This window comes from Hirundo rustica, chromosome 3 (assembly GCF_015227805.2).
Source record: "Hirundo rustica isolate bHirRus1 chromosome 3, bHirRus1.pri.v3, whole genome shotgun sequence".
Lineage (NCBI taxonomy): Eukaryota > Metazoa > Chordata > Aves > Passeriformes > Hirundinidae > Hirundo > Hirundo rustica.
In genome coordinates, this window is record NC_053452.1 from 38,280,145 (window position 1) to 38,300,042 (window position 19,898).

At 39.3% G+C, this 19,898-nt stretch overlaps 1 protein-coding gene across 1 annotated transcript in view; it reads right to left on the minus strand.

Moving 5' to 3' along the window:
- Positions 1-14,868: 14,868 nt before the first annotated feature.
- The window catches only part of PRKN (parkin RBR E3 ubiquitin protein ligase), a 680,335-nt gene continuing 675,305 nt past the window's right edge, over positions 14,869-19,898 (minus strand). Inside the window, exons 11-12 of the mRNA XM_040060258.2 lie at positions 19,181-19,298; positions 14,869-16,135 (exon numbers count right to left, since the gene is read on the minus strand). Of these exons, the coding sequence (XP_039916192.2) occupies positions 16,026-16,135; positions 19,181-19,298 (228 nt within the window). The 3' untranslated portion in view covers positions 14,869-16,025. The remainder of the gene's footprint in view (positions 16,136-19,180; positions 19,299-19,898) is intronic.

The window sequence follows — 19,898 nt, forward strand, 5'->3', positions numbered from 1 at the left end:
CTCAAGGGGAATCACAAATAAAATAAAATAAAATAAAATAAAATAAAATAAAATAAAATAAAATAAAATAAAATAAAATAAAATAAAATAAAATAAAGTAAAGTAAAATAAAATAAAATAAAATAAAATAGTGTTTTTTTTCCAGTGCAGATAGAATGCCAAAACCCATGAAAAATCTCCACCTCATACTAGCACTTTTCCAAGACCGACATCAGGCAGTGTGACATCCTGACAACTATTTAAAAATTCTGGTGCCAGAGGGACAACTTACTACTGGGCAGGTATTAAATGCTTTTTCCTCTCTCATTTCAAATACCTTATTAAAGCAAAGAATTTAACCCTGAAACCAAATCCCATGCATTGGCACTGGTCGAATGATTGCAATCCTAAATGGACTTCCCCTCCTGCATTGATTTGCGCCTCAGGGTATTTTCCCAAATCCATGTGAAATTATTAAAGCTTCTACAAATGCAAGGGGTTTTGCCTGTCCTCAGTTTAGTGCAGTATAAGGATCTTGCAGTTGGTGTTACATTCACTTACCGAGATGAGTGGAATTCCAAACAGGAATTTCCTGCACGTGCAGGAGTCTCCAGCATGCGATAAAACAAGTGATGTTTACACAACCTCATGGTGAGGACTTCTGCTTGGAGTAGTAGACTTCATCCAACAGCCAAAAGAGATTCCTGGGCTGCTGTGCTGAATCCCTGTGTATCACAGATATAAGGGTCCAGCTGCTTTCATAACATTTTTGGGATTTTGCCACTGAGGTTCAGCTCTTCTGTAAAGGGAACAGGACTTTGTTCTGATGATGTGTCTTTGAGAGTGACTTGCCCTCTGGCTGTGTCTGTTAGAACATCAGAGCTCACAGAGGAGAGGTGGGAGGGAGGAGATACCAGCCACCTGGATCATGACACCTTAAGGGTATGTAAAGTCTTCTCCTATACACTGGACAACATGAAGCACAATAAGGCTTTGTAAGAACTGCTAAAATATTGCTAATAATACTCCATGGTGAAATGGAGGCAACAAGTGACAGGTTTCAGCAGCAGAAGTCGTTTAATTCTGTGAATGAACTATTTTATTCTACATATCTTCAGGAACTTAAAAGCTATTTCTGAATCAGGGAATGGAGGCAAACAAATTGACAAGATGCATCTTCCCACAGGAAAGTAGTTCTTGAAAGCCTTGGCTAATTTTTTTTTTTACTTAAAAGCAATTCAAGTTTGTTTCATTTTATTTTCCTGTATCCTAAAACTGTTCCTAGAAACTGGTTATTAAGAGTGCATTTTTTGAAGCAGAATCATCAGTACTTTAAAGTACTTTAATGTAACTTAAAGAAAATTACTTTATATTGGATGCAAATGGAAGCCAGCATAGTAATGGCAGAGGGAGTGGGTTACCAGAGAGAAAATGCTCAGGAGGAAAACACAGTAAGGTAAAACTTTCCTGAATTCAGATATCAGTTCGATGATTACCTTGCACTACTCTGTGTGGCACTCAAGCTGATAAAAATAGAGTTAATAAGAAGATCCCTAAGTGTGGAACAGATGATTGCATCATCTTAATTAGACAAGAACAGAATTCCTTAATGTTGTGTTCTTCTCTCTACCTGGGTGACTGCAAATTACTTTGGGGAAGGTTACGGCTGCTCTCTTTGGGGTGATTTGGGGCAGGTGGGAATGGGATGGACCTGCAGCTCTGGGGAGAGGAAGATATGGACTGGCTGGCATGTATTTAGTCAATGCAGAATGTAGGACGTTGCCCTCTGATGGCTAAATATTTGTCAGGCTGTGAACTATAAATAGGTATGGCTGTTTAATTTATGTCAGCCTGGTGTAGTGCCATGAGTTTTTGTGACACTAGGTACTGGCTTACACTAGAGGAGACTGCAGCCCTTGATCTGTGCTTTGCCAACACAGCTGAGGGGCTTTTGAGCAGACAGACTCTGGGAAATTTCACAGGGGCACTTTTAGACGTTATTGGTCTCCTGTCTGTCTTTCCTACCCTCTTGGGTTATTGATCCTGTGGAAGACAAAGGGGCAACATGTGACTGTGTCTCAATTGTCCCAAGGCATGGACCAAATTTTCAAGAAAATCATCCCCAAAGGTGAAGTGCTCAATGCTCACCATTCATTGGAAAAAAAGGCAAGTAACAGAAGAAGGGCAGGGCACTCAGACGGGCACAGGACTGTCTTCAGCCACTTCAGCAAAATTCTTCAGAGGACATTTGCCAAGGGCCTTGCTGACATTGGATCTATACAGGGAGGTATAGAAGGTACCGTGACTGACTTCTCACAGTCAGCTCTCCCAAGGAGACAGGAGAAGGCACAGATGTGCAACAGATCTTGAAATGGTTCTGAGTAATAAAACGTGGCTACAGCATGAGATTTCAGGCTCTGTAGTACTAATAAGCGTTTTAATGCAGTGTTTCAGTTTTGATTTATGTGTGTGCTACACACACACATAAACAGCTAAATGGATACTGCAAAGTAAGCTACTCAAAGATGGAAATGCCAGAATTAAAGTGACCTTGGATTTACTGCCTCCTCTGTGGGTCTTCATATGTTACATAGGCTTCAGTTCACATGACTGCCCAGTCCTTTTTCCACAGACTGTCACATATTCAGAGCAAAGACCAAACAAGCCTAATTTAATGAGGATTTGTTTAAAACTGTTTTATCATCCCTGTTCCATGTTTGTGGCAGCAATATTAGCTAATATTTATGGTGTGCTGTTTAAACCCGCATGGGCCTATCATCATTTTTAATGATACTGTCATAGTGTTCAAGTCTATTTTCACAAATAGTCTGTGAATTGAAGCCAGGAGCGTGAGTCTGATCCTGCCATTGTCACCCCAAGCGGTGAGTAACTTCCTTCATGATTACTGGTGCTGCTCTTCAGAAAAAGGAAAGAGAATTCAGGTCTGATTTACAGCTGGTGTTTCAAACTGCTTCTAAACGCCCCCTCCTAGCACCAAAAGGGTATGCGGGAGTGTGACAGGAACTTCATCAGGTGGGATGAGTTAGGTTCTCACCAGAGGTATTGAATGAACTTAAAATCAAGTGCAAAGAGGAGGAATCAGGGTTGTCAGTGAGAGAGGGGTGTGTCATTAAGTCCAGATACTGTTCTGCAAGTGCAGTTTTTCCGTTACCTTTTTACAGTGTCCAGTGACATAAATCCTCATGTGCAGTTCCTTTTAGTTGTAATGCTTGGCCCTCCTGACTGGTAGAGACTGAAGTATGCAGAGACTGAAGCCTGAACAGCAGCAGAGAAAAGAGATGATAAAATTGTTTTATCATTCTGCTTAACAGCTTCCTCTGTACTATAACACTGGCAATTTGATAACCCAGCCATTTGTGTGTACAGGGTCAAAACACTGTCCCTTAGCTATAATAGCTACCAGTGTAATTAATGAAAATTACAGTGTTGGGATCTAAGAGATTGTAATGGCAATAGGAAAAAGCATGCCTAATACTTTCCTTCATAGCAAAGTTCTTCCAAATATGTATAATCCTAGACAATTTTCAGCTTCCAAACTGAAATTTCCTGCTGCTGCTCACTCTTCAAGCAATTCTTGGTGAGACAAAAAGATGCTTGTTTTGTTTATTTAATGTGGTAAGAAGCTAAAACTGAAGCAAAAGTATCTCCTGGGGTTGGTTTGTTTGCCTTTTTTTGTTTGTTTGTGTTTTTTTGCTGTTAAATGAGAAATGTTGAATAATATTTGAAGCAACTCTTGCTCCTCAGCAATTTACTAAAGAAGGAGCTATTTTGTCACAGAATAATTGTGCCAGAGGTTTCTGCAAGTACACATTAATGCATTTTGCTCAAGGCCAGGCAAGTCATCAGATGTGAGTAGAACGCATATTTCAGTGTTGTTAATTGTCTGTGTTGGTTGATGTGTCTATAACAACATTTATTGTTGATGCAAAGACATCAACATTTTAGATGCAAAGAATGAAACCTGACTAAGTCTTGCTCCTGTATTTGTGGTAGTTCAGCAGATTTTTGGTACCACCACTTAAGAAGTTTGCAATTCAAGATTTGCAACGTCGGTAACTAGTAACAAAGGGAAAAATGTTGTTAATAAAAAGCTTACTTTTTTCTTTCTTACTAAAGTAGGACAGGATTAAACTGCACAGGATCTATAGCTGCATAAGAAGATTTTAATATTATTATATTTGCTCTCAGAGTATGGAAATCTTAGAGTCACCAGAAACAGTAAACTCTATTTTGGAGAAATGGTTTCTGACAAGCCATTGCTGTCTGCAGAGCAGTGGCTTTAGGTGCACTGAAGCTACTAACCTGGTGGTACTGCCATTTGTTGAAATGTTATATGTGTTTTTCAATAATTTCCTGACCAGTGAAGAGGTTTTGTTTTCTTTCTGGGGAAAAAAAAAAAAAAAAAAAAAATCTGTAAAAGAGCTTTGGAGGTTTTTTTTAAAATTACTTTTTATATAAAGAAATGAGAACTTTATCCATGCTATAGAGTAGTATATATTCCAAGAAGCATATAGAGGGGATAAAATCATACCTGCTATATCTCAATATTCTCCTCAATGTCTATAGAATGCAATTTATTTTGGTCCTATTCAGTGGTACAGGACAGAATTCTCGGGAAAATGCTAAGAAGTGCATAAATGATAGAAAAAGCAAAATACTGTTTTCACTTAAGGTTTCTTAGGTAATGCAATAAAGACTGGCAAAAGGTTTTCAAAATGTTTCTCATTTAAATTTTTTAAAAAAGTTATTATCTAGCAAGATAGTTTATATTCTGCCAATCACCATACTACAATGATTTCAATAAAAACGAAACAAAACACACTTTTAAAAATCCCCTATGAGATGTTAAACTAAATAGGATAGTACAAGGATGTGATTATGTGGCAGTATTTCAAACACTAGCACTTACTGATAAAAAGCCATTATAATCCCCTCTGGAAACTCTTCCTATTCCCTCCTTGCTGATAAATGGTCCCAGCTTGGAATCTGGCAGACTGAAGAGCAGGATCACTGAAAGCCACCTTTATGTCCTTCCTGCTCTCATCTTTCCCCTGAGTGTTACATTCTTGGAAGCTGCATGAAGTGAAAAAGGTGGTTCTGTAATCCCTGTTTCACTGTGCTACTGGCATTATAGAAAACTGTCTGACTGTAGGCGGCTGTGACTCAGGTGTCCTCCCTGGTGAGCTGGGAGGTGTACTGACTTTGCCCTGATGATCTTTAAATAGTGGCCAAAAGCAGGCAGGCTGCTGCTGGTGTGGTCCCACCAGCTCAAGATGTTTAATAGAGAGTCCAGAGTTAGGGAGTGTGGTTGCTCCAAACTTCATCTGTAGTCAAGAGAGAGGCAGGCAGACACTTGGTGAAAATGAATCAGATAATTTATGTAATTTTCATCAGTGTCATGTTATAATTAATGCCAACCTTATTCTCTCCATGAGTCAGTTGAAACATCACTCGATAACACCACAGCGAAGGCCCGACTTCTGGATTGAATCCAACAAGCTTCTTCATGCTTCTTGTACAGCTCCAAAAGAGGGGCTGGAGTGGGTATGTCTAAATCCATTTACCAGAACCACCTATCCAAAACTGTGCAACAATTCTCCCCTTACGTTATTGGGGAACTTCTGATCTCAGTTTGAAGCAGTTGAAGAAATTAGGACTGGACTGTGAATGCTTAATGCTTTGTGTAGCCATCATTTAATGATAAAATGAGGCTGTTTACCCTCCTCAGCTTCATCTCTCTGATTCTCTGCCACACTCCCCAGCAGCTTGGTGAGAATTTCATGTAGCTATCTGGGGTTTGGCCTACCTTCCTTGCTGTCTCCATCTGTCTGTCTGTGCAGCTGTCTGTCAGTCCTCCCACAGAGACTTTTCAAAGTTAGGCAATTTTTGCTAAGTAATTTATAAAAGTAGCCTGCCAGTCAAGTACAGAAAACCTGTTAATGCTCACACTGAGAAAAAAAAAGCCCTTAATCCTTAGTTGAAGCCATGTTTGGCTCAGAGCATTAGGGATGCCAGGCAGGAGGATGCGTGGTGCTGTGCCCACAGCTGTAGCAGCATCCTGCACTGGCCAGTGGAAAGCAAGCTCCTTGCACTGGTCTGGCTGGTACAGACCTGATTCTCCTCCTAGAAGCTGGTGTGGTGCTGGGTTTTGGATTTGTGACTAAAACATTGTTGATAACATGCAAGTGCTATATCTGATGCTGAACAGTGCATGCACAGCATCAAGGCTTTCTGTTTTTCCCACCAGGGCACCTCATTGACTAGGTTGGGGCTGAGCAAGAGGCTGGGAAGAGACAGCTGGGGCAGCTGACCTGAATTGACCAAGGCAGTATTCCAAACCACACAGCATCATGCCCATCAATAAAACCTGGGAGGCTGTCTTTCTGGAGTAGCCATTGCCCAGAGACTGCTTGGGCATCCATCTGCTTGTGGGAGGTGGTGAGTGATTGCTTTTGTATCACTATTATTATATTTTTCATACCTTTAGTTATTAAACTGTCTTTATCTTGATGCATGAGGTTTTCTTCTTGCTTTTGCTCTGCCTACTCTCTCCCCCCTCCTGCTGGATGTGGGAGTGAGTGAGCATTTTCAGTGGGTACTTAGTTGCTGGACAGCATCAACCCACTACATTAATCTATATTTACATGAGTTCTATCAATAGCAGCAGAGATGAACCTGCAGGATAAAAAGTTGAAACATGTTTAGCAAACAGTTATATAACTTGCCACACTGGAGGTATTCAAACCCAGATGCATTGAACGTAGCAGATTTCCAGTAAAGTAAAAGTTTAGTAAAGTAGTAAAATAAATGCTCATGTAGCACGCGAAAAAAGCATTTAGAATGCAAACACACATTGGGTGATAATCAAAGGATGTTTCTGTACTTGCTCACTTTGCAGTAACCCCCCTATATCCTGAGATGCACAGCAGCAGCCATCTAGAGCTGTATAAATGCAGAAACTGAGAAAAAGAAAGCCATAAAAGAAAGTGTAGACACCGCATAAACCAGAAGCACATCACTCAGAAATGAGGTGAAGAAGGTTTTGGGTGAGGTAGACTGTTGTAGGATAATTATGAATTGCCTGCATGATGTCTCAGTGAACAACATGTTATGATCTGGCACGTTGTCAGGAGTGGTTCCACCAGAGACACAGAGGCATGAATGCCACAGAAGGTGGTGGTGCAACCACACTTGCATCTTATGCTAAAGTCCATCACCCATACTTGATTCTAGGATGTTTACAAAAATGCTTATTCAAACTTTTAAGCTGGGCCTATTAAGCCTAATAAAATGACTGAGGTGAAAATATGATTGCTGTCTACTCCACCCAATCACAAACAAAGGGAACAAAGGGAATAGGAAACATTCACAGGAAAACAAAAACATTAAACTTACCAATGATACTGATATAATGATGCATAATTATAAGGTGACTATTAATACCTTGGCATGAAAAGGTTGCTCATCACTAGCAGCTGAGATCATGTTGCAGGATTTCTTTGCCACGAAAGCAAACGGGACTTTAAAACTGCTTGCCGTGGCACTCTGTAAATTCATGGAAAGACTTACATAACAAGATGCCCATGATAGCAGGTGGACACAACAAACCAATAAGACCTTTATACTCCTGAGATCTTAATAGATGGAAAGGGAAAGAAATTAGGGGATGTTAAGTATTAGGAAAACCTCCTGGTATGGGAGATCTCTCTGGTAATGGCATTGACTAGCAAAGGAAGCTGCTGGATCTGAGACAACAACTGCATTAATAGGAAATGTTTCTGGATCTCTCTTTCTTCTTTCAAGCAATTAAATAATTTATTGAATAGTTTTCAAAGATGGAATTTTCATTTGTGAGTAGGTGAACACAATGCTGTAGGAACATATATGGAGGGACCTCATAAGATCATCTTATCTGTCAAGGCTTAACTGCTTGTAATAAAAGTTCTCTCTTCTATAATGGAATGAAAGCAGTAAAAAACATTATTTCTTTGGGCCAAGCAGTGCTACATAATAATAAGTATTCATCATTTATCTGAGACTTGCTGAAGTTCTGCTAAGGCCTTTTTACCATCTAATACAAATGTCTAAATAAACACAACTAGCAAAATACTCTGGCATTTATACTGTTTGCTGGAAACATAACAGGAAAGCGACACTGTGTGCAGTCATTACAAAGGGTTCTGGATCATGGACTTCTTTGTTATTTGAAGAAGCAAATGTATTGATTTAAAGTTTCTCAGAGCCATATTTTTCCATCCTGCACAACATTCAGAAGCAGAGAAAAAGTTTCAACTGTTCTCTTTTATGTATGTGCACTACCTTTGCTTAGACACTCAAAGAAGGTATTTTTTTAAAAGTACATGTGACTTTGACTACCTGGCCTTTTTTGGAATCCCAAGCGGAAGCTGAGCTTGATACTACAAATATCAAGCATGACAGCAATCTGTGCCCCAGCTCACCTAGATGATGACACAGTTGATGAATAAGCAGTTGGACTGCCCCAGCCAGCACTCATCCCAGAGGTCTTATGGACGGAATCCTTCCTGAGGAGGGAAGGGGCTTATGAGTTTTCTAGACTGGCAAAAGCCTTAAAAAATACTTCAATATAAAAAAATATAATGGCATAAGTAACTATGTACATTTCCTGATCTACAGCTGATTTTCTATAATGCACTTGTCTACCAAGCTTAGTGTCAGGTAGGTCTGTGGCACAGCTGTACTGGAACAGCTAGGAAAGTAGGCTTTCTGTTGTGCAGACTTTCCTTTTTATTGTTATTTATTCAGTTCTGCCCCAGAGCTCACACAATAAAGAGGACTAAAAATGAAATGCCACTGATCATTTTTAATTTGTGCACAGTAAATGTCACTGAGAAGAGATCACTACTTCAGGAGAAGATATTCTACCATGCAGGAGCTTATTGCTAGTACTGGTTTGAAACCCTTGTTTGCTTTCTGTAAAATCCAACAGAATGAGGCAATAGAAACAGCCTTTATCATTGTACCTTTGAAATAAAATTTCAACTGAGTGATTGCCACTCAGTTAATTAGCACCTTAATATGTGTTAAGCAAAGCCTGAATAATATTTTGGTAAAATGTTAGATTCAGTTACATTGCCACTTAAACTTAGAAGCTTGAATCAAAACTGATTTCAGCTTTATAAGTGACTGAGTTTAATGTAAATATCACAGTCATTCTGGCCTTTGAGAAGCAGATTTAAAAAAAAAAAAAAAAAAAAAAAGGCAAACCTGGCATTTGTTGTTTCACTGAGTACTTGAAAAATGTCAGTGTAGCTTAGTAAGGTAGTTTTTTTTTCCTGATTTTTAACTCCATCAGCTGTAGAACACATGAACTTCAGCTTTTCATTAAAAAATTCAAACCCTTTGACCATATTGTGATCTCTTTACTTTGGAAAAGCACGGTGCAGAGCTTTCCAGGTTTAGCTTCCAGGCATAAACAAACTCAGTTGGCTGAACCTATTCAGGAGCATTTAGCATCCATTCCAAGAAAAACATTCTATTGGCCCCAACAGAAGAGTCTGAATACTATTTCATTGTATTGACTGCTCTTTTCCATTTTAGCATTATCTTATGAGCAGTACTTAAGGCCATCATTCAATCATCTTTTGGTCTGGTAACCAGCAGTTGAAGTTGGCAGGCTGTCAGGATTACAGTGTATGAGGCAGATGATACAATCATGTACCAAGTAAGAATGTGTGTACAGTCTGTTGCTTCAGATGCACTTAACTAAAGGTTTTTAAAAACAGTGTGACATCACTGCTTGATGGATTTTAGTTTGGACCAAAATGAGGCGGAGAGAATATGAGGTGGGCATGAGTATGTCTTTTAGATTAAATATTTAACTAACAAACAGACAAAATGAAACTGGGACATCAAGTTCTCCCAGAGATCTCCTATGCACTGCTAAAATGCCAAAGTAAGTAGTGTTTTCAAAGCCTAAATCAATCTTCTGCCAGTGAAGCTAGCAGTAAAATTCCCAGTGGTTGCAAAGGGTGTCAGGTTAGATCATTGTTCTTTAGGCCACTGAAAATCCTATCTTTTAAAAAATTATTTCTTCGTGTTCCTAATATCACGCTGGTGTTCTCTGGACCTTAAACTTCAAACTTGCTTCCTGCATCCCTAAGCATGTGTCGTCACCATCCCAGCACACAAATGGCCTCCACTTTGGTGCAGTCATATTTTCCCAGTTGTGGGGAAAGGGATAATGTGCATTTGAGCTGTTGTTTTGCCTCCATGTAGTCTGAATGTACTCTCTGGACTGAATTCCCTGACTGTAAAATACAGATAATGGCACTTCCCTGCCTACGTGGATTATGTGAATTCCTCAAGCTTTCTAGGGATAAAAGCCAGAAAGTAATGTAACAGGTAATGTCTTGCTGCATATTTTATCTACTGGCATAGAACCATTCCTCAATTATTCAGAAAAATGGAGACAGAGACAAGAAAAACAAATTAAAAGCGAAGAAAAAAGTGCTATTAATAATAATGAAGAAAAATGAAATGGCATATGATTTATAAAGAAAGATATTCCTAAAGATACACAAAGCTCTACATTAAATATTATTCTCTATATGATTAAATGAGCTTCTCTCAACTTGCCTTCCTTTCTGCTTCCTTAAAGTCACTGACATTTTTTTCTGGCAGCTCATACTTACCCAGAATATGAGAAGACACTGTTGAGAGCACGTACTCCAGTAGTTCCTAGACAATTAATGAAACTTCTAGAGCATTAAACTGTCTGAAGATGAGACACACAGAGCTGGAAGTCAGTAGGTGACACACAAGGGGAACCACATGGGCAAACACATAAAACACGTATACAAGTAAACTTAATAGGAACCAGTAGACAAACATGTTTGAAAAAAAGGGAGAGGTGCTTTTCTAATTTTGCTAATTAGAGGTAGAAATATTCCTTTAAAATTTTTAAATAAATCAGATAAAATGTAAAGTAGAATATTTGTCTCCTCTTGTTGAGTCACTGCTAATGCTGTGCTGTCAAATGCAACTGGGTGAAGCTGTTGAAGAACCATCAGGAACCACTGGATATGGGTTTTTCTTCTCCTGGAAACTTTCATCCGGTGTTGTCTTCTCCAGGCTTTTCTGTTGCTTAAGGAGGAACTGAAGGAAGAATGAGAATATTGCAGCCTGGAAACAAAACCTAGCTGTTAAGAGCTACTGCAGCTCTCTCTCTCTGTAGGGTTTCTATCAGCCATCACCATATGTCCTGTTTTCAGCTGGGATAATGGTTACAGTGCTTGTGTTTGGATTTAGCATGAGAATAATGTTGACAACACACTCATGCTTCAGTTGTTGCTAAATAATGCTTAAGTCAAGGACTTTTCAGTTTCCCATTCTCTGCTAGTGAAGATGTGCACAAAAAGCTGGGAAGGAGCATGGCCAGGACAGCTGACCTGGCCTGGCCAACGGGATATCCCACACCACCGAAGGACATGCTCAGTATATAAACTAAGGGAGTCAGCTGAGAGGGGCTGATCACTACTCAGGGCTGGGCTGGGCATCAGTTGGTGGGTAGTGACCAATAATATTGTGCAACACTCATTCCTCTTGGGTTTTATTCCTTTTTCTTTTTGGTTATCCCCATTTTCCCTACTATGATTCCATCATGATCATGATATTTTACTTTATTTCAATTATTAAACTGTTCATATCTCAACCCACAGGTTTTACCTTTTTCAGGCTCTCCTCCCCATCCCAGGGTGGCGTTGTGAGGCACAGTGCATGAGCAGCTGCGTGGTACTCAGTTTGCTGACTGCTTAAAGCATGACACCATGCTCGTCAAACACTGTATCAGACAAAGTAGGTCAGCATGGAGCCAACCAATCTTCAGAGCTAATTTTATGCTTTATCCTTCAAATCTTTTAGCAAGTGTTGCTTACTGAGCTTCCTGCACATGATGATTTACTTGTGTAATGGTCCTAGCAGCACAGTCAGCCTGTGGAACATAACAGTTGTTGTTACTCAAAGTGCAAGAAAGTTTGGTGCAAAGGGCTGAATCTTCCCAGTCTTCCAGGCCAGCATAGAATCTCTTGGAATCTGGCCTCTCACCTCTATGTTTCCCTTCACAAATACCAATTTCACTCCAGCTTACATGATTTACAACACCTGCAGGCAAAAACTGCCACACTGGTTTGAAATAGAGGTGGTACCTTACTATTCTTATGCAAATAGCATTTCACACTGCTTGCCGTTCTTTCAAAGCTCAACTATTATTTCCCATCAGCAGCATAATCTTTCTTCTGGAGTGCCATTTACTGACTTTTTTTCTTTACAGTGTACCCTTTAAAATGAAATAATTTGGCTTCTGTTTTGTGATGAGATAAGATAGACATACAAATGATATTTTAGTCAAAAGTCACAGCTCCCAAAATGTTATTTACTTTAAACGTTGAGATATGCTTCTTCCTGAGGAACCCAAACTGTTATGTATTTTCTTCTTAATATACTTGGTATTTGGATTTCATTTCCAGCAGGAATTAAATATTAGAGATTTTCATTGTAGTTATAGAGCTGAATTATTATAATGATAATTATTATTGAATATTTAAACATACATCCTGTACTTAATCCATTTAACATGCACTAAAGGATCCCAGATTGCAGTACCAAGAACGAGTCTGTAATCGTTTTAATCTGAAAGATGAAGAAGGTTCAAGGTAAAGTGAATTCAATTAACAAAGCCAAATCTTGATATGAAAAGGTACAGACTTTTTTTTGGTTTTTTTTTTTGGTTTTTTTTTTTTTGCTTTATAGCTCCACCTTCTTAGAACATACAGTTAAATGTCATTGTTTCCAGAGTGTATTGCTAAGGGACAATATAAACCCACAAGCTCATGAAAACTTTTCATCTGCTTAAGCCTTCAGGTTTGTTACCTTCTTTCATGCTTGAGTCCTGTTTCTCTTCATTAACCTTCCATGGCTTCCCAGGACCACTTCCAGAGATGTCCATGCCAACCCTGAGGAAGTGGTTGCCAAGACTGGCTTCATGAATGCCAGTGAGCAGTGCCAGTGTTCAAAGTTTTAAAAAAAGGAGGACTCCCCTCCTCATGCAGCAACCGAGCCAAGAGTGTACAGGAGCACACAGAACAGGTCCTGTGCATCCTGTCAGGAGCTGTGCCTAGTCTCTGGCAGGGATGTTGCCATCACACCTCTAGCCCTGAACAATTGTATGAAAAACTCAGCAGGCTCCACCATGCACATGCACAACAAGCTTCAGAAGCTACTGAACCAACCAAAGAGCTAAAGTTGAGTGAATATCACTGTGATATTTCAGAGCTGAAATAAGAGGTGCAGTCTGAATAGACACTGAAAACTTGGATTGTTTTGTTTTGTTTTGTTTTGCTTCAAAATGCAAAATAAATTGGATTTTTTCCACAACATTTTAGATACTTTTTTTTAAATGGCACTTTCCATGCAAAAATGTCCAGTGTAGGACATCTTATGTTGTATTCACACATCTCTATAGGAATTCCAGCATTCTTACAGTGTCAGCAGAGCATTCATCCCGAATTTTCATGCCCTAAATTGTGGAAACTATGAGAATCTTAGAGTAAAGAGAAATCAGATTAACAGCCTGTACCATCTCAAAGTTTGTGCATGTATGCATGGAGACATATAGTATTAACAGAGAAGATCAGGACGTGTTCTGTTTAATTCCTCAGAATGCACATTTGGTTTTGGCAGACTGTGTGACACAACCGTGAGTCAATGCTGGACCTCCTTTCTTTATTCTCCTTTCCTGCCCTTGCTTACATCTCAGATGGATGCTCGTAATCCTGTTCTCTGACAAGATCTTCCAAGAAAGAGATGTTTCTATTCTAGCCTCATGACTCATGCCTGGCATGCCCTTCCCAGACCAGAAAAAAATACGGAGTTGGTCTGTAGTCCATTGACTTCAATGGACTCTGATCCAGGGGCATAAATCACATGTTTCTATGTAACAATTAAAACATTAATGTGTTAGGTCAGGCTCTACCTCAGTGAAACTTCCTTATAGTGAATAACTTCTTCCTATGTGAGAAAGACACAAAAAAAAAAAAAAAAAAAAAAAAAAAAAAAAAAGGAGAGATTCAGGAGGATGTTTTCGAATATGAAATATAGTGATGAACTCCCATGTAACACGTGATCAAAGTAAAATTAAGCATTGAAGCATTGCTAATTTTCCCCTAGCCTGTTGGAAACTAGCCATATGAATTATAAAATAGACCTAGATATAGGAAATCAAATAATGAGATAATCAGAACTCACAGTAAAATGCCCCTGTTAATACAAAACACTTAAGTGAGCTACATTGAGGCATTCAGTTGGGACTCCTATGGTTGATTGTAGCTACTCCTGCTAATTTTAGTTTAGCAGTGCCAAACAGGAAAATTACCTTTAGGAAATGTCCATTGTCTTTTCATTGCCACTTCTTTTCTTTCTCATTTTCTTAATTCTGCCAGTTCACTCTCCCATTTTTGGTACCTCATGCCTTCATTCTTTTGTTTCCTCACACTTTTAATGTCACTTCCAGTTTAGACAGATGAATATTCCACTGCTTTTAGCAATTGGACATTTTTCCTGTGAGCCCGGGATTTTTTTTTTTAATGCCTCAAGCTTCATGCTCTGTGCTGATATGAGGCACACCCATATTTTCAGGACTCTACAGTCATGCCATACAAAATATTAGTTCAAACTTGAGAGAGGAATACCATGGTTGAGGAATTTATTTTGTGCTAACATTAGGGCTAGCTTCTCAGTGGGGAGTTTGAATCAGACAAGGCAATGTATGACCCACCCAACATTTTTGTATTCATTTACTTTGTATTCAAATAAAAAAAAAAAAATTTAAAATTTTGACCACTTTATTTATTGTGCGTTTTTTTCCCAGAACTAAATTGTGCAAATCCTTACATTGTGTGTTGGACGTGGACATCATCCATTTCATTTCAGAATAAGACATCAGTGCAAAGATCGCAAACAGTAAAATTGTTCAGACTTGGAAATGCTATTAAACTTTACTTACTGTGTTAACACTGTAAAATGAAGCCATCCCTCTGCCCCACGCCATTAAAGCAATGAATACATTTTCAGAATCATGCCCATATTCTAACTCAATTTAGAAGAATCATGGTAGAGAAAAGCCCTGAGAAGTCTCCTCCTGCCTCACTTTGCCATGTCCAAAGCATTCCATAAGTACAAGAAAAATGTAGCCCTGTGAGTGTGGCTTGCACAACACTTAATTGGATCCAGTCAGCACTGCACCAACAGCCACGGATAGGGCTGAAACGGCATCCTCAGCTAGTCTTCCCATGGTAACAAAGTCTATAATGAGTAGGTAGGCTGGCTTTGTGTTGTGTATCACAAATACACAAGCACAAGTATGGCATAAATCTGGGTGTTTCCATGAGAATTTCATTTGAAAGCAAAACCCCTACAGAAAGCCTGTTAGAAAGAAACCCAGAGAAAACACTTAAGAGCCACAGCCTTCCCTCTGCCAAAAATGCTGTTAAGAAATACTGCCTCAAAATCAAAAATTGTGCTGAATGAGCAAAAAAGTGGTCAAAGAAAAAAAGCAGATGATGCAGGAAACATCTTTCAGCCCCCCCGATGCTCGTTCTCAGACACATACACAGGCAGGCTCCCTCTTGCAAGAGTTATGGATTCCTGACTATAAATGTCAAGTAAGGTTCCTCATGGTAACCTGCCAACTCTCCATGTTGACAGACTGCCCAAGTTCAAAAAGTTGTAATTTACCCCTCTTTGTACCACGATGAGCAGCTCTGTCCATTAAAACAACTTTTTTTCTTAGTGGATTTAAAAGCCTTGGCATAGCTTCAATGTGATTTTGGTATGATTGCATATGCAATAAAGCAAAAACACAACTAACTAGGCCAACTTCTGAACTCTGTGTCCCTAAAACCACTGGGATTTTTGTTTAAGCAAATGGTTCAGAATTTGGCCTTGATAAAAACCAGCTTTAGCAGCAACATAGACTGGCCTCAGCACTGCTAGTCAAACCAATGATCTCCCATGCAGGTTCTGTTCCACTCCAGGCCACAGTTCCAGCACCACTCAAATCTGCACTGAGGGCGAGGACATTTCATGTGCATGCAGCCACCTGCAAAAACAGCAACAGAATGGCTTTGGTACTTGGAAAACACTTAGAGATGTTAATCAACAATTAAGAGCATTAAAATCAACTGTCTTAGACATTAATTTACCAACTATGTAAATTATTTAATAAAAATACAAACCCGAAGAATATTTCCCTGGGATTTCTATAATCCACTACTCTTCTCTTATTGGGCTTTAATGTGCTTTTCTCACTTGAGGGACTGCAGGGGTAGGAGGAAATTAAAAAAGACTATGCTAGGGGTAGGGAAAGGAGATGATAGTCTGTGGCCTCTCAAAGTAGTCCTGGAGGTACCTCCTCAAGTTTACTCTACACTAGTCCAGCTGTGAACCAGAAGATAAACAAAATTAAATTATTTTTTGAATTTGAATTCAAAGATTTGCAAGATGTGCAAAGTTGGCAAGTCAGGAGATAGAGACTTTGGTTGCTGACTGCTGATTATAAAAAAAATGACGTTAGTAATTTTAAGCTGATACCTCTTCAGTATCTGAGGCAGCCTTCTGATCATATAAATGTTTTTTACATGTTGAATTTCTTATTTCTCCATATAATGAGAGCAGCTTTAATTTCTCTGCTCGCAACCTCGATCAAAAGTTTATTTTGTAATATATAAAACAATAACATTGTCAAAGGTCATTATAGAAGTACACTTCATATTGAAATTATGTTGCTTACCACACAAAGAGATCTCTTGTATAATTCAAACTGAGAGAAAAGCATGCACTATGAACAAATGCTGAAATGTCATCTTGGTTTGACTCCAAATGGGGATGGGAGGTACAGGGAGTGTGTGTTCCCTACTGTTTGAGCTGCTACCCTTAGACCACATTTTTAAAAATGCCACTTCAGAATGTTTCTCAGAAGGCAAAAACCAAACAAGAATTGGTTTGTTAAAACAGGCCTGTCTGCTTCACCTGACAGGGAGAGAAGACCATTTGTGATAGCAAGGTCAATTAGTCAGTTTATATCTCTGTGTAAGAAATGCAATGTGCCAGAAAGATTTTTATCTTATTTAAATGTAAACATACAAATGACCAGCCTCCATATTACGGTTCATTTAAAGTTTAGATCCAGTCCTCTCTTACAGTTTATATTAAGTTATCAGAGGGTAAAACTCAGTCCCGGCTCAGGACCCAAGCCCAATAGGTGCCCTCTGTCAAATGTGTGCCCTCCCTGCTAAGCTACATAAATCAGGTTATTCTCCGCTACTTGGCAGCTGAGATCAGCAGTCAAGAGTGGAGAGTGCCTCAAGCAAAGGGGACCTACAGCTCTGTGAGTACAGCAACCCTCTGAGACATGGATGTGTGTTTAAACTCACTCGGACTGGGGGCTTAGCTGTGGGAAAGTGTTTCTCTCTTTCACTTCAGCGGCTACAGGAAAGTTACTGGCATCCAGACATACGCTACAGTGCCCGTAGTTTATGTGGGCTGTTACAGAAAAGTTATTGGCATTGTCACTGTCCCTTGTAAAAGACACTGTCCACAGAATATTTGGGGAAGGAAAGAAGAATTATTCTCCTGTGTGGAGTTAGTGTACTCTTCCCAAATGAGGACTGCTGGCAGACCTCAGGATACAGTTGTCAGTCTCTTGACTGTGGCTGTACTTTGGCAGCTCTGAAGTGCTTCTTTAAGTTTACAAATAGAAGCTGGCGTGTGCAATAGCCGTGACCAAAGAAGAAGGCAAACACTGCACTTTTTAAGCTTCATGCTTTTATTTGCAACATGATAGAATCACTGAGGTGGGAAGATCCCTTAAGAGATCATCCAATCCAAAACCCTGCTCAAAGCACAGCAACTAAAGTAGGGTGCTCAGAGCCTAAGATAAAGTAAAGGTCCTGCCACTCCAAGCGTAACCAGAAGGGGATTTTTGTTTGGCTGTGCATCAGACCCTTGAATATAAATAGTTCACCATTATAATTTTTCTATTTCTAATCAGATTAGAACTTCTGGTTTTCAGTCTGTTCTAGAAATCTGCAAATAATTTTTTGACCCAGGCCTCTGTTATCTCTTCTGCTGCCCACCTTGCTCTCTATGCTATGCCAAATCTTGTCTCATCTTCCCACTCTTCAATTCAAGCTTTCTTTCCTTCTGCTTCTTGTGCTTGAAGGTGTCTCCCACTTTCCATCTGCCAACTGCCTTCTTTTCTTTCATCAAACCCTAGATTTCATGATTTTGTCCTATTTCTTCCCCAGTAGTATTTCTGCAGTGTCACTGAGCAAAGTGTTCTCCCCTTGCAGTTCACAGTGCCTTATTTGGTGTTTTCAGTGTCCCATGTGAATGCCACAAAACTGGGAAGCATCCTCTAAATATTTGTATAATATTTAGGCAATCATCTTAATATATTTTTATTAACTAACATAAATACAATTACATCTTGGAACAGTATTAACCTATAAAGTACAGCCTATTTACCATTCCTGTTCTTTATTTTAAACAGCCCAGTGCCAGCAATCCCAGATTACGTTTCTTCCTACATGGTAAGCACTGATAATCGCAAACTGTCAGGACTCATGTTGCTTCCTCTACCTTGCTCTTCTACCATGAGCATGTGGCTGGTTTGGGATTAATCTCAGTGAAATTCAGCCATATACTGTGTAGACATCTTCAGCAGGACTAATTCTTCACACCCCACTTCTAGGTGTGATTTTCTGGCCGACATTAGACATATGTTCTGCTTCATCGGGAGATGAGCTTTACCCTACAAATGTCTATTTTTCCCAGTGACAATGGAAAGTCTAGATAGCTTGCTGGATATCCAGTCATATGAATGCTACATCCAATACCCTGTTTTCCCTGTCTAAAAATTAGCCGGACATTTTGTGAGGCTTAATTATTGGTTTTAGAACTAAGTGATTTAGAGTTAGTGTTTTCAAGATAATTTAGATAAGGTGACACAGGGAATTATTCAAGCTTTTTGTGCTCTCCCCCGCTTGGAATAAAATTATGCATATGTACACCTGCACATTCATATGTTTATAATGTAAAATTAATTTTAAGAGACAGGTAAGTACAAGATATTTAATAAACTTACCATTTTTTTCTACTGGAATATTGCAGTTGGGGCATGGCTTGGTTGTCTTCTTGATTGTTTCTCTAGATGCTTCTTCCCATCGAGCCTGCATGGCTGCGTGTTCATCAACCACATACCCCTGCAAAGAGCGAGAAGAAGCACTCAATGGGGCATCAAGCCGTGCTGCAAACACACCAAGACCAGTAAAGCAAAAGGGAAGGCAAGGGAGGAGTCAGGTGAATTTGGCCGGCAACATCACATGTTAGACACCACAGGTTTGCTTCTGCTGCAGGGATTAAAGCCCTTCATGCAAGAAAAGCAAAACCACCAAGAAAGTGCAACATTTGGTAATGCAGGATGGTGGGGCGCCTGGAAGGAAATTGTTTTTCATAATAGAGTGTACTCTGTTGTATCTCTGAGTTTCATTTCAGTGTAACTCTACACAAATATAACAGGCACAAAGAATAAACATAAAAATTTTGGAAAAAAAGTAAAAAAACCCACTCATGAGCAATGAATGCTCCCCAGACAGAATGACACAGAAGGAAAAAGTCATCATGAAGAGTATAAAAGGGGCTCCTGTGTTTGTCCTATTTATGACTGGGACAAAATTACATAATCTACACAAGTGGCCTATTTGGCTGTTTCCTACCTAAAATGATAGTACAAGGACAAAAGAGATGGCAGTGCCTTGGGTCATTTCCATCAGACAAGGTTAGCAATCATGTGAATAGTACCT